Source organism: Triticum aestivum, chromosome 1A (assembly GCF_018294505.1).
Source record: "Triticum aestivum cultivar Chinese Spring chromosome 1A, IWGSC CS RefSeq v2.1, whole genome shotgun sequence".
NCBI lineage: Eukaryota > Viridiplantae > Streptophyta > Magnoliopsida > Poales > Poaceae > Triticum > Triticum aestivum.
This window is the reverse complement of record NC_057794.1, coordinates 495,964,561-495,976,403: the sequence shown is the minus strand read 5'-3', so window position 1 is coordinate 495,976,403 and position 11,843 is coordinate 495,964,561. Positions and strand designations below refer to the sequence as shown.

At 46.0% G+C, this 11,843-nt stretch overlaps 2 protein-coding genes across 3 annotated transcripts; one reads left to right on the top strand and one right to left on the bottom strand.

Annotated features, from left to right (window-relative positions):
• Positions 1-838: 838 nt before the first annotated feature.
• Positions 839-4,906, top strand: LOC123060062 (CBL-interacting protein kinase 28). Of its 2 annotated transcripts, XM_044482635.1 has the most exons (3): positions 1,178-1,402; positions 1,577-1,601; positions 1,850-4,906. In XM_044482635.1, the coding sequence occupies exons 1-3, from the start codon at positions 1,352-1,354 to the stop codon at positions 3,265-3,267; spliced, it is 1,494 nt and encodes a 497-aa protein (XP_044338570.1). In that variant the 5' UTR covers positions 1,178-1,351; the 3' UTR covers positions 3,268-4,906. The 2 variants fall into 2 exon arrangements, with proteins under 2 accessions (XP_044338566.1, XP_044338570.1); XM_044482631.1 differs by lacking the exon at positions 1,178-1,402 and adding an exon at positions 839-1,140 and having other exon boundaries at positions 1,577-4,906.
• Positions 4,907-5,154: 248 nt separating this feature from the next.
• On the bottom strand, positions 5,155-10,763 carry LOC123060052 (DNA replication licensing factor MCM3). Its single transcript, XM_044482622.1, has 16 exons — positions 10,576-10,763; positions 10,368-10,480; positions 10,068-10,276; positions 9,367-9,497; positions 9,039-9,277; positions 8,714-8,950; positions 8,477-8,631; positions 8,196-8,404; positions 7,943-8,105; positions 7,643-7,848; positions 7,064-7,123; positions 6,899-6,991; positions 6,501-6,694; positions 5,825-5,896; positions 5,583-5,724; positions 5,155-5,487 (listed from the first exon to the last, which is right to left on the bottom strand). Exons 1-16 carry the CDS (start codon positions 10,639-10,641, stop codon positions 5,431-5,433), a joined length of 2,346 nt encoding a protein of 781 aa, XP_044338557.1. The 5' UTR covers positions 10,642-10,763; the 3' UTR covers positions 5,155-5,430.
• Positions 10,764-11,843: the final 1,080 nt, after the last annotated feature.

Below are 11,843 nucleotides of genomic sequence, written 5' to 3'. Positions count from 1 at the left end.
CTAGTTCCTGTCGTGACTTACGACTTTAGACCAGCTTCGGCATCCATGGGAAGGCTTGTGAGGTTATGTCACCCTAGGTTTATCTGGTTGTATCTAGGTTGCTCATCCCACCCCCTTCGTTGTCGCCTTCTTCAGGGTGACAATCTATTTTCCAGACCGTTGTTGTCGGTATCTTCTAACTATAATTGGACTTCTCGGCCGCTGCATCAACAAAGTTTCCTTGGCTCTGACAGTGTTTCAATGGTTCGGAGGTGGCATCGAGCTTCCCTCATGATGCGCCGATAGCGAGTTGTAGAGAAGTTTCCCCAATGGCCGATGTGTAATTTGTTAATTTTGTACAAATGGAGTTGTAAGGGTTGGTCAACTTTAATATATGATCTTCGGAAATACTAAAAATCTTGACGTCAAATTTTTAGGCATGGCAAATCTAACATTTTTTATGGCAATGTATATTTGGGTGATTATGACAAATTTAGTTTGAAAGCACGACAATTTTCAGACAAAAATGAACTGTGACAGGCTTGCTATGCTCGCCAACTAAATTTTCCATCCTCGGAGAACATAATTTGCCATAAAAAATATTCTGTTTGTCATGGTTAAAAATTGGCGTCAGATTTGCTGTGGAATCCTTGATCTTTGTTATTCTTGCATAAAAATATAATCCAGGTATCAGTGTACAAAAGCAGGAGTAGTATATATATTTTAAAAAACACTGTATTATTAGATGTTCTTTATAACGGCATAATAGGTAATGTTATGCCCGCAAGAAAAAAAAAGTAATGTTATTCCCTAAAAAAATAGATAATGTTATCGCCGTTTGGCCAGTGCAGGTGAGCCCGCTGACCGTCCGTCCCACAGAAACTCGCAAGAACCAAGGGCAAAAACAGGAAAAAATAACTTCGGTCCCCACATCGCCGCCCACCGCCTGCCTAACGCACCGTGTCGACCGCTCCACCACACGTAGGAGGAAGGGAGCCGGAGAAGCCCAGCCAGCCTCCTCGCCGCCAGCGAGCTGCCGTGCAATGCCGCAATAGGAATCACGAATGTCCCGAAGGTGCCAACCTCCGTCTGCGTCGCGGTATAATCCAATCGAATCCATCCGTTTGTGGGACTTGGGAATTCCATTCATCTTCAGATCAGGTGAGGTTAATAGCCTGGCCCCTGAATTGGGGTGCGGTTCTTGGTTTCGCTCGATCTGATTGGAATCTGCGAGCAATTTTGCTTTCTTTAGTTTGTCGCCTCAATTCTAGGAGTTTAACGCTCCTGTTCGGTAATCCGATTGCACAATGTTGGAATTATTACACTTGTTGTAAATCTTGCAGAGGACACCCAGTTTTGTGGAATATTGGTCATGCTGTTTAATGTCCCAATTTTACCATTTCAGATCTCAGAATTTGCCCTGGTAGACATATGGGATCCCTAGATAATATATTTCTGCGTTGTTCTTATGGAAATGTGGGTTGGATGTTCGATTCATCACAAATAAATAGATGCTGTAAAAATGCCACCTTCATTCCCTGATGTATGTGTCATACACTTGCACGTGTATTCTAATCTAGTTTATTATTTTTCGCAGGTAGAATTTGTCAGGCTGGTGAGTGATTCACTTGAGCTCGTGTTGGAAGAGGCAATTGTCTAGTGACAAAGTCACCACTGCGTCGTCCCAGGTTCATTTGCTCGGTTCTGATGAGAGTGGTGGGTTGCAGACTGGTTTCATTCCACTCCTCTGTGTTCCGATTTCCGAAGCCTGATGGAGAGAAGGACTCTGTCTTCTCTAACATTCCTCTCTGAAGTCTGAACCAGTCTGTAGATAGACCATCATAAAGATTCAGGCTTTGTGCTTATATAATGGAAGAGAGGAGTGTTTTGACCCAGCGTTATGAAATCGGGAGGCAATTAGGACAAGGCACCTTTGCAAAGGTATACTATGCTCGCAATCTAGCAAATGGTCAGTCTGTTGCCATAAAAATACTCGATAAGGACAAGATCTTGAAGGTTGGTCTGGTGGATCAGATAAAGAGGGAGATCTCGATAATGAGAATTGTAAGGCATCCGAATGTTCTGCAGCTTTTTGAGGTAATGGCTACCAGGAGCAAGATTTACTTCGTTCTGGAGTACGCTAAAGGCGGTGAGCTTTTCAACAAATTAGCCAAGGGGAAGCTTAGTGAGGAGGGGGCAAGGACATATTTTCACCAGTTGATCTCTGCTATAGATTATTGCCACAGTAGAGGTGTTTACCATCGTGACTTGAAGCCTGAAAATCTACTAGTGGATGAGTATGGGACCCTTAGGGTCTCTGATTTTGGTTTAAGTGCGCTAACCAAGTCAAAGTGGCGAGATGGTCTGCTCCACACCGCATGTGGAACTCCGGCTTATGTTGCTCCGGAAGTGCTCAGCAGGAAAGGCTACAATGGTGCAAAGGCAGATGTATGGTCTTGTGGAGTGATTCTGTTTGTTCTTGTTGCCGGTTATCTTCCTTTCCATGAAAGAAACCTTATGGAGTTGTATAGAAAGATTGCTAAGGCTGAGTACAGATGCCCTCGTTATTTTTCCACTGACCTGAAGGAGCTCCTTAGTGGGATCCTTGATCCAGATCCTAATACTAGAATGTCCATCGCAAGGATAAAGAGAAGTCCTTGGTATAGGAAGCCGGTTGAGAGAACACCACTGAGAAAAGACAAGACTTATGCGAGCGAAGCTGCTGCGTCTGGCCTTCCATGTCGCAAGAGTTCCGATGGACCGGCGAGCATGAATGCATTTAATATCATTTCCCTCACTCCTGGGTTCGATCTATCTGGTTTGTTCGATGAAAGATATAGCCAAAGGGAGGCACGATTTGCTTCCAATGAGCCGCCAGCAGCTGTATTTGTGAAGCTGGAGGAACTTGCCCAACGCATGAAGCTTAAAGTTACAAAGAAAGACAATGGAGCGATGAAATTGGCCGCGCCGAGGGAAGGAAAGAAGGGTACTCTTGAGTTTGAAGCAGAAATCTATGAGCTCGCGTCGTCTTTTCTCTTAGTCGAGTTGAAGAAGACCAATGGTGACACTATGGAGTACCAGAAACTGTTGAAAGAAGACATTAGGCCGTCACTCAAGGACATTGTTTGGTCATGGCATGGCGATGTTCAGCAGCAGGCACAGCTACCTCAGGATCCACAGTGGCCACCACCGCAGCAGGCACAGCAACCTCAGGATCGACAGTGGCCGCCGCCGCTCCCACCACAGCGGTTAGAACATTTAGCTGCAAATGCCCCACCGCCACAATAATCTAACTGAAATCACTATCGAACACACACATATTTCATGGTGAGACCCAGAACCATATTTGCCTATTAGATTAGTAAATGTGCTTGCAGTTCTCACGTAGATGTCTACCATTGTTGGAAATGAAGGCTCGGCTTTTCCCCATTTCTGTAAAATTGTTTTTGAATATACAGAAATGGTGCCTCTTCAGATTGTTATCGCTGCAGAAAACAGTGATTTGTAATTTTGGGGTATAATGACGGTTGCATTTAAGTTCTGTAGGATTCTCCTATTGGGTTGTTTTATTATTTGAGAAATACATCTCCTTCTGATAATATATGACTGTTGCGATTTGTGAACTGATACTTAAGAAACTATCAGCGTTTGTTAGCATGCTCTGTGGCAACCAGGAGGAAACAGTAAGATGTTGGCCTTTGACTCATGCCCTACCATTTTTCATGAACCATTAACCAGCCAAACAAAATTGGCTAGAGGAAATAAAATGGCAAGAAGGCTTGTTGAAAGGGAAGAACCCGAAACAAAAAAGACGAGGAAGAAAACGCTTCCCCCTCCCTTCCCGAGGCGCTCCCGAGGGCGTCCCCAGGAGGAAACCCTAGCGTTGCCTCTCCGCCCCCCTCCCTCGCCGCGCCGGGGGCGTCGCCGGCCTAAGGCCGCGTGGCGTTGGCGGCGGCGGGGCGGCTCCCTCCCGTGCGTAGCTGGTGGCATCGCCCCCTTTTCTTGGTGGCGTCGGGTCGGCCCTGCTCCGGCCCTCTCCCTCCTACCGGCATCATGTGGCTGCCGGCGCCGCCTCCTCCCCTCCCTCCAGCGCGTCTCGGGGCTCCAGTACCTAGGGGTCGACTGGCGGCGGATCTGGCCTCCTGCTCTGTCCTGGATGGTGGTGGTTGGCGGGGGCAACGGATCTGGGCATCCCTGCCCAAATCCGGTGGATGGTGATGGTAGGCGATGGCAGGGGTGGCCGGCGGCCCTGATGTGGTGGTGGTGATGCTGCTGGTGTTCTCGCTGCTCCGGTGCAAAGTGGCGTTGCTCCGGACGGATCTAGCCAGGGCGTGGAGGCATTGGTGCTGTGGTGGTGGCAGATCAGTTGTGTCGGCGGTTGGCTTCTTCCAGCATCGGCCCGTTTGTAGGCGCAGCGGTTCATGTCGGCCTTCGACCCTTTTCCTCGTCGCCTGTGTGCTACTTTCATCAAAGGGTCGGCCATCTCCCGGCTGCGGTCCATCGCTCGTCTCGCATCTAGTAGCAGGACTGACCTTGCCTCGTGTCTGGTAGCAGGACCGAGCTCGTCTCGCACCCGACAGCAAGACCATGCTCGTCTCACGCCCGATGCCGCAGGACGGGTCGATGGAGGCTAGTTTCAGCCGGCCTACTGGGTCTCGACACCGGGGGGCGCCTAGGGGTGCGAAAAAGGCGGGTCCTTTTCCCTCGTATCATATGCGGCTTCAATTGTTCGCGATGGCATGTTCAAGGCTGTCACCCTGGCCGCTCTTGCAGTGCTAGGGATGGTGTTGCTGCGCTCAACGCCTATGTGTGTTGTGGGTGCATGCGTTTGTACCAGGACAAGAATTGTAAAGTTTCATATGATGCTACTATTCATGTATTTCATTCAAAGAATGGAGAAGAGAAAAATGTAGAATTTTTTCCTTTAGTGTCACTTTCAAAAAAAACCATAGAAATTTTAATATCCACTTGGCCCTCCTTTTCAAATTCAAGGAAAGCCTTTTTCAGTAATAAAATGGCAAGATCTGTGCAAGGATTGTGAGGCGCTGGCAAGATTACACAGGCAACAAGAATTTGGCAAACAAGCAAGCGAAAGCCAAAGTATTATAGCACTATTGGTAGGGCAAATTTGGGCACCAACAGATCAAGCCATTTCTTGTGACAATGGCTGTCATATATGCCCGGTGCAACTAGTTTAAATGCATTTAACCATGCAGACCAGACATAATCAGAGACTAAATAGCACTAGGTCAGACAGTACATTACATGAATAAATAGTACCATCAATTTAAACCTCACTGATAAAAATCAAGATAGGAAGTACATCAACAGACAGCTCGGCCACACATGCAGAGTTTCAGCAAAGCCTCTCCAGGAATTCAGAGAAAGCGGAGAACAGATCAGGACAACGCATGCCACAATCAGCTTGTCCAACGCCAATCCATGTTGTGATTAGATGATGCGAACAACGCCATCCCTTATCATTATCCTGTTTGCATCTTGCATCCTCTGAAAAACGCAGAGAAATGAATTTTAATATACCAGATCTAAAGAAGCAAAGTGTATAGGTATCTCACTGAAGAAAACCCTGAATGAAACCATACCTCCAGGATGAACTCTACTTGGCCCCTAGTGTAAGCAACAGCTGCATCTCTGTTGACTGTTTGCTCAACTTCATCAATGGACATTTGATCAACATGGTTTGCCAGCACATGCTGTCCAAGAATCGCCTCAAATGCTTCCATTCTGCACATTACAAATTCACAAGGGAAACAAAACAATTCAGCCACAAAGAAGAATCAAACAAGAAGGTTCAAATTTTGTAAATTTCAGGCAAAGCAGTGACCTCTGTGAAGAAACATCCTGATCATTTGATGCATTGCCTGAGCCTCCATCCACATCCATTGGGTCGTCAGAGCTGGGAAGAGGAAGAGTACAGAAAAAACACATGAGGATATAGTATTTAAGATTGCAAACAATTATTTGTGATCTTTTCAATTTGCAGCAAAACAGTAAATTGTTTTCATGAGCTTGCACGCCTAGCTAAATGTGTTATATGTGGGAAGTGCAGTGTTTTGGCATACCAATTTGTGTGAAGACAATGGTTAGCCATGATTGTTTACTGCTTCTGAGTATTCAATAAAGCTCTCTTTATCAAAAAGTAGAGTACTTCAGTGAAAACTATAGCTCTGTAAAGTGGAGTTCATGTTCTATCTTCTATGTTCTGATTGGATTGCATGTCAACGAAAAAAAATCCTAATAGGCAGCATCTCTTATCTCCATTTAACATAAAGGGGATGGATGGAGTTAAATTCTCTAACAAAATAACTCATTCTCAGGACAACAGTTAAATAGAGACAGGCTATTTTCTGGGAAAGACCAACCAAGAGGGGCCATTTCAATGTTAAAAAGGATGACTTAGTTCTTAATTAATAAGTCTCAACTTTTGTACTAAAGTTGAGACACTTATTTTGGGATGGAGGGAGTAGAACACTTGACACTGCATAAAGCTGTAAACTCACCTTCCATGCACGTCTGCATTGCCACCGCTTGCACCTCCGGGCCCATCTACATTATCACCACCTGCACCTGCATCTTGTTCAGTTTGTTGTTTTTCAGTCTCCCTCTGCTCACGGTCTTCCATGTCAGTCAATTCCTTATGGAATATTGCAAAATTCAGAACTTGCAGTGCAGCCTCAACATCAGTTTTAAGAACCTGCAACAAGATACATGTGATGTCATTATAGTTTTTCAAGGAAAAATATCCTGTGCCTGCTATCCTTCAAAATAATGAATGAAGCTATTTCCAAAAATAGAACGGTAGCATAATTTTATAAACAAGCATCACAAGCACTTGCTTGTCTAGATAGTTGTTGCAGGTAACTTGCTTTGGTAATTGGATCTGTATGGAGCAAAATACCTCATGTCTCAGTTTCATCTTTGCATGGGCAGTAGATAGACGAATTATTGTTTCCAGTGTCCTCGCAGTAATTGGAAGGGTACCTCCACCAGCCTATAAAAACATAAGTATGAGGCAATGACAACTATAAACACATACCATAAACAAGAAAGGACCCATGCTCACCTTTGCATTTGCACTACCATCTCTGAGCTCAGCATATGTAGTTGCAATGTGGTCAGATGCCTGGAAGAGCACAAAACATTTAGATTCTATAGCTAATGAATCATTTTTCTACACATTATTGTTTTCCTTATATCCTATGGCAGGCGACTCTCCAGATTTCAAAATATAAGGCACAGTTGACTTAACAGTTTCCAATGCAGGACATTGACTAAAATTTAACTTATAAAATGCTTAAGAAATAAGTGAAAAACCGACACTCAAAGTGTTTTGCAGGATAAATAGAACAATACCCATTCTTACATGCTAAATCCTTACGCTTTCATAAATACCATAAACTTACATTCCTTATCTTATGGAATGATGGGTGTATTATGTTAACACATGAAAAAATTGTTCACATGCAATGTTAAAGGCTACTGACAATGCCAAAAACAGAAAGTAGTATTCTACACAGCATAATTGTAATCAGAGATTGTACTCAATGATGGAGGCAGTGGGTACTACTACTAGTTATACACATTAGTAAAACAAATGGAGCTGATAGACTAGAAGAATATCTCATCTCATATGCAAAGTTACCTCATCAGTGAGCCTAGGCTGAATAAGGTTCTTCGCATAATGTATATATTTCTTCAGGAATTTGATAGTCAGCCTGTCCTGTTTGGCCTTCTTGCCCCGCCTTCTATCCTGCCCATGGAGCATTCTATCATATTTAACAAATATGGCTGCATTGGCATCACCATCTTCTTCTTCAGCATATCCTGCTTTATCAAAAGACCTTGCTCCTGCAGTTAACAGTTTATTTTATTCAATTAAGCACTTGGAAAGAAATGGAATCCCCTGAAATAAATCTCATTGCCGTGTAAACCACAAAATTACCTCCATCATCAGCACAGTATCTATGCATCCGTGCAACATGTTCTGAAATCTGGCGATCGATCTCAGCATCCATTTGATCCAGAACAATAAAAAGCAAATCAAAACGAGAGAGCAGTGAATCTGGAAGCCCAATGTTCTTTGTTGGTGTTATTGAACGATCATACTGTTATGCCACCAGAAATTATCATCAGAAACATAAATTTTACCAGTAGAATGCCATTAACAGCACAGAAAAGAAACTGCAAGAACTTACAGATCCATATATTGGATTTGCTGCAGCAATTACACTACATCTTGCATTTAGCGATGCATGTATTCCTGCCTTGGCAATGGTCACAGTTTGCTGTTCCATAACTTCATGTATAGCAACTCGGTCTTGATCATTCATCTTATCAAATTCATCAATGCAGACAACGCCACGATCAGCAAGAACCATGGCACCAGCCTCAAGCCTTCTTTCCCCTGGACACAGGCATTTGGTTAGCACTTGTACAAAAACCAAACACAAGTGTATGGACAACTGCAGCAACTTACCAGTCTCTTGGTCAGAAGTGACAGCAGCAGTCAAACCAACACCAGATGAACCCCTTCCAGTTGTTGATATAGCCAATGGGGCTATGTTCATAACAGCTCTCAGAAGCTGGGACTTGGCAACAGAAGGATCTCCCACCATCATCATGTTAATATCTCTGCATATGAAAGATACATGATGAGCATTACAACCAATGAAAACATATAGCAGCAGCAATTATCTGGTGTATAAACACTAACCCTCTCAAGTGAGTTCCATTTTTCAAATTCTTCTCAACACCACCAAGCATTAAGAGTACAACTGCCTTCTTTATCCAGATATGGCCATAAATTGATGGAGCAAGTGAATTCCCCAGCAAGTCAAATGTATCATTTCTCCTTGATATTTCTTTCATTCGCTTCAGATCTTCCCGAGTATAGACAGGCGCATTTGCCTCTTTGTTCAGAAGTGAAACATTATTAGCAATAAGGACAGTCCTGTAGGTATAGAAATACAAAACCACATCAGATCACACCAACTAGATATTTTAAATTTGACTTCTGTGAAGGCAGTAGATAGACTAACCTGAAGACACCACTAACACTGCCCTTGCTTTTCCCTGGAAGAGCCTTGTATAGACCAACAATTGAGACACGGTCACCTGGCTTGCAACAATCTACAAGATCATCTTCTACAATAACATCCACAGTTCTTGGGAGCTGTCCAGGGGCAGCATTTTCAGGAACCTCTTGCATGGACAATGTCTGGTGATCCTTGTATTGACACATCCCATACTCGGTGACCAACAAATTGCCATTTTCATCCTAAGCAATTCAGATTTTAGCATTGCAAGCATAACATGGAAGAGGCTTCCTTGAATCATAATAAATGGAAATAGAACATAAAAGCATACCCTTGTTGGATAAACTGAACCAGTAGGTAAGCCTACAAAAGATGTAATGTCCCTGTATTCACGAGACATAAAAGCCGCAGTGGCAGGGCAGTAGTGCACACTCTTAACAACCTTCGGCCTCACCAGTGAGCCTGAAATTTTTTTAGACATTAAAAGAACATTAGCCTCAGGGAGTAAAAGGCACTAAAAAAATTATGGCATCTTCATAAAAATAAAATGCTCATGAATTATGCAGATGCTGGCCCAGGACAAGGACATACCTAGTTAGCTACACACAGTATCAAGAGCTAAATTGGCTGCACTAACACCACAAATGCAAAACTACTCCCTCTGTATCAAAATATAAGACATTTTTTGACACTACGATAGTGCCAAAAGGTGTCTTATACTTTGATAAAAAGGGAGTAGATGTTTAATGTACTAATCAAGTGTCTAGTTTATTAATATTCTCGTTTTGGTGGTATATCCGTACTGCCTTAAACCAAATACTGGCGACAGTTTATCTCTTTTTGATTTATTTGGCTGTTCCACGATTTCAACACTAGATCTATTCTCCGCGAGAAAGAGAAATACTAGTATACGACGGGAACTTTTCAGATAACTTCTGGCCAGTGTAATACTAATACAAGATTAACATCATGAATCACATAAACCGAACGGCATAAAACAAGATTATGGTGGGGAGAAAGGGATTCAATTACATTTGGTGACGATGCCCTCGACGCAGACCATGGTGCCGATGAAGGAGGACATGAGGTCCCTGGGCGTGACCCTGTGGAAGCCGAACGGGCCGGTGAAGCCCACGAGCACGCGCTCCCCTTCCTTGAGGAACTTGGGATCCAGGTTCCTGGCCACCTCCGTCACGGCGTCCGACGCCGGCTGCATGAACTCCCCGGGGCTCCGTATCACCCTACAGATGCAACAAAAGGGGGTAACCACCGAATCGACCAGGCAAATCGGCGGTGCGTGATAGGGGAGAAAGGGAGGCGGAGGGGGCTGACCTGCGGGCGAGGTCGAGGTTGTGGTTGCGGAGGTCGTCCATGCCGATGGTGAGCCGGTGGCGCTTGCTCTGCACCATGTCGCGCACGGCCTGCATGTACACTCCCTTCCCGACCTGCGGAGGCGACGGAGAGACAAAACGTCATACAGGAGCCGGGCGAGCGGCCGGGGGAGGAGGGGGCAAGGGGCGGAGGGGAGATGCGCGCTTACGTCTTGGTCGAGGAAGTCGAGGAAGGCGCGCTTGTTGGCCGCCATGGCCTCCTCGTTGACGTCCATGGCTGCCGCCGCCGCCGCCGCCGCCGGTGCTTCGGGGGTGGGAGGGGGGAGCGGGAGGGAGAGGGGGAGAGATGCGAGTGGGGAATGTGGCGGCGGGGTCTGGGGGTGGGTTTGGATTTGGGGACAAAAGGGGGGCGCGTTTTAGGCGGGAGGAGGCGGGAGATGTTGGCGGGAAGGGTGCGTTTTCGCGCGCTCTGCAGCGGCCACCGACTGGACCACGTGTGGGCCCCACGGATCGATTCATGGGCCGGAAATGTAACTGTCCTACTGGGCGGATCCTCTCTCGCTCGCCAGGACTTGGGCCACGTGGATCTGGGCCGCTGCTATTTTGCTGCGGGTGCGACCCATCGACAGCCGTTTGCCACATTCGGCCCAGAACACCACGGCCTGGAAGAGTGGCGATCCCCCCCAACTCTGCCAAGCTCCAACCGGCCAGATTTGTCAACGCCGGCGCCGGGATTGAGCGAGTTGTATTGCGAGACTCCCAGGATTGAGCGACGTACCGGAGAGGCGAGGCCAGGGCGTCGACTCGGAACGAGGCCGCCACGGCCATTACCGGCGAGGGATCCAGGGCTCTCCACCGACGCAGGGAAGAGGACGCAACACGGCGGCGCATCCACGCTTCAAACCACAAATAAACCTGGGTAAGTACTGGGCATTTCTAACTGATCCTACCGAGGATCCGGCCGAGGAAACTCTTAACAGTAAGATTTAGCCGGACCTAACCGATCCTCTATATAACAGAGTAAAAATCAAATATGCACAGTTCAACCTAGTTTTGACCGAAATTTGAATAAATTTAAACATAAGTTTAACCTAGTCGAACACATTGTCTTGACAACCGAACTTCAAACATAAATTCAAACTTAAACTACACTAAACCCTAATCTAGACTACTCATCATCATCATCCTTGCCATTGTAGAGGCCAGTCTTGCCTCGACATGCCACCGCCCATTGGGTTCAGGCCAATGTTGTCGTCGCCGAAGTCGGGGAAGATGCGCCGCCACTCCTAGGCGTCAAACTCCTTCTCCGTGCCATCGTCGTCGCCGCTGCCTTGCTCCTCGTCGTCAGATATGACGATGACCTCGTCGTTGACAGCCTGCTCCGCGAAGATGGCCCACTCCACCTCCACGAGCTCGGGGTACTGGCAGCGAAGGTCTGCCATGTATTCCTCATCGGCGGCCTCTGACGCGACGTTCT